The 2,641-nt window shown below is 45.0% G+C and overlaps 1 protein-coding gene across 1 annotated transcript in view; it reads left to right on the top strand.

The window, feature by feature from the left end:
• Nucleotides 1-360: 360 nt before the first annotated feature.
• Nucleotides 361-2,641, top strand: part of LOC110335841 (class I histocompatibility antigen, Non-RT1.A alpha-1 chain-like) — a 7,426-nt gene continuing 5,145 nt past the window's right edge. The window contains exon 1 of the mRNA XM_021218225.2: nt 361-599. Coding sequence (XP_021073884.1) covers nt 548-599 — 52 coding nt within the window. The 5' untranslated portion in view covers nt 361-547. The remainder of the gene's footprint in view (nt 600-2,641) is intronic.

Genomic DNA, 2,641 nt, shown 5'->3' with positions numbered 1-2,641 from the left:
AAAATAACAGAAAATACCTAATGAGAAGGAAAAATAAAGCAGCAGGCACACTAGGCTAGAACAGTAGATGCCTTGTCTGGAAGGCCCTTGGTGCTTTAGGTAATTCCACTGAAATGACTCCAGGTCCACAGAGATACAAGGTAGCTAATAGAAAAATGCTAAGGTTTTAGTTTCGACTTCCCGGCTTCACCACGGCCCCTCCCCCAAGAAGGGGCGTGGCCCGGGAGGGCAATGAAGTCTGACACTCTGTTAACTGCCCCAAAGCCCAAAGTAAACAAGCTGGAACTGTTGGAAAAGTTTCAGAAATGTCATACAGAGGGCTCAACCCCCCCCCCCCAGGGGCACTAGCCTGCCAGCCAGCAGACCCACACCCAGAAAAGAAAGCATTCATCCTAGAGGGGAGCTCTGCAGGAACCCCTGAAAAAGAAACACCCCTAACACCCTTATCTGTTAACGCTCCACCCCCACTGGTTTCAGCAGGCAGTCGCGACTTGTCTAAAGTCTATTTTCTCAGGACAGGAAAGGCTTAAAACTTGATCCTGACACCATGTGGGCTCTTATCTTCTGGCTCCTGAATCAGCCCCTGGACAGCAAAGCCCGTGAGTACGGTTGGGAAGTGGGCTGTGTGCTGGGTAAATGTCAGACAGGAAAACCTCCAACCAGGAACCTTGGGCCATTTTGCAGAAGACTAGGTCTCAGTTAGTAGCTCTGGCTGTCTTGGAACTCGCTATGTAAACCAAGCTGGTCTTGAACTCAAAGGAGTTGGGATTAAAGGCATGCACCACCAAATCAGCCCTTTCCTTACATTCTAATGTGGTTTTGAGTATTTGCTTGTATGTGTGTATAACATGCCAGAGGTCAGAAGAGGGCATGAAGCCCCCTCCAGGTTGTGCTCAGAACTATACCCCAGGCTTCTGGAAGAGCAGTAAGTGCTCTTAACAGCTGGGCTGACTCCCCAACAACCTCCCTACTTCTGAGACTGCATGCTTACTTATAAAGTATACACTGTGCACATTGTAGTGTAAATTTATACATATGCATGTTTGTGTGTGCTTATGTGTAGCCTGCAACCCATACTATAGCCCAGATGTGGAGGTCAGAGGACAAACTAATTTGGATCAGGTTTCCTTCCACCATATGGGTGGCAGCAAGTGCCTTTATTGGCTGAGCAGTCTGTCTCCCTGGCATCATCATTTGTTAAAGTTAAGTCCTGGTTCTTCCTGCCAGCCCCATGCTCCCAGAAATAAGACTCAGGCTCAAATTATATTTACAAATACCTTGGCCATATAGCTGGGCTCTAATCTAACTAGATTTTAACTAAAAATATCCATTTATTTTAAAGTTGCATTTTGCCACTTGTGCTCAGGGACCACATGTCCATGTGTCTGTCTCCTCACCGTTTTTCAGGCTCCTCTCCCTGACTCCTCTCCCAGAATTCTTTCTCCTCCCAATGTCCCACCTCTATTTCTTGCCTAAGCCATAGGCTTTTAAATTGACAGGTAAGGCATCCATACAATACACAAGATGATCTCTCTACAGTCATTATCATTATCATCATCATTAATAATTATTATTTTGATATAGGATTCTATTTATGTGACCCTCAAATTCATGATCCTCCTGCCTTACACATACATGTATAATTATGTATTCCTGCTAGCTGGTTATAATGGTTGATTCCGTGTGTCAATTTGGCTAGAACACAATATTCAGTTGAAATGGAGCTGGGTATGGCATGTCACATCGGTGATCCTGTAATCATTTGGAAGACTGAGTAGGAAGATTATTGAGTTCTAGGCAACCCTGGGCTGCAAGTAAGACTCCACCCCAACCCCAGAAAAATAACTACTGTAAATATTTCAGGATGTGAGTGGCCTGCCTACTCATCCTCCCAAACAGGGACCACCCAGGGCAACCTGGAAATCCTGCCTGGGTGTGCATCCACTGATAAAGACAAAGCAAAGCCAGGAGGTGGTGGCCGAGGACTTGGAAGGCAGGCTGATTTCTCTGAGTCAAGGCCAGCCTGGTCTACACAGTGAGTTCCAGGACAGCCAAGGCTCCTCAAAAAAACAAAACAACAACAACAACAACAAAATGCAGTTCGATACACACTAGAATTTGATACAATACAATGAAATCTTATTTGGCTATAAGATGAAATTCCATGCCATTTTTAAGCAAAATTAAATTATGATATTGTGAGAGATGGATACAACTGAAAGAAGCAAGCCTCAGAAAGACAAATATCAGAAATGTCCCTTCTTGTCTCTTAAACTCCAGTTTAAAATTATTGCTCAAAAAACAAACGAAAAAAATTATTGTTATTTTGTGTGTGCTGGGTATAATGGTGCACACCTGTAATCCCAGCATTTGGAAGGTGCAGGCAGAAAGATCAGAAGTTCAAGGCCAGCCTCAGCTTCATGAGACCCTGTCTCAAAAATGAACATTAAGTCGAGTAGTGGTGGCGCACGCCTTTCATCCCAGCACTCGGGAGGCAGAGGCAGGCGGATTTCCGAGTTCGAGACCAGCCTGGTCTACAAAATGAGTTCCAGGACAGCCAGGACTATACAGAGAAACCCTGTCTGGAAAAAAAAAAAAACAAGAGCCGGGCGTGGTGGAGCACACCTTTAATCCCAGCACT

Source organism: Mus pahari, chromosome 18 (genome assembly GCF_900095145.1).
Source record: "Mus pahari chromosome 18, PAHARI_EIJ_v1.1, whole genome shotgun sequence".
Classification (NCBI taxonomy): Eukaryota; Metazoa; Chordata; class Mammalia; order Rodentia; family Muridae; genus Mus; species Mus pahari.
Note: the sequence above shows the minus strand (reverse complement) of the source record. Positions and strands in the feature narration are given on the sequence as shown.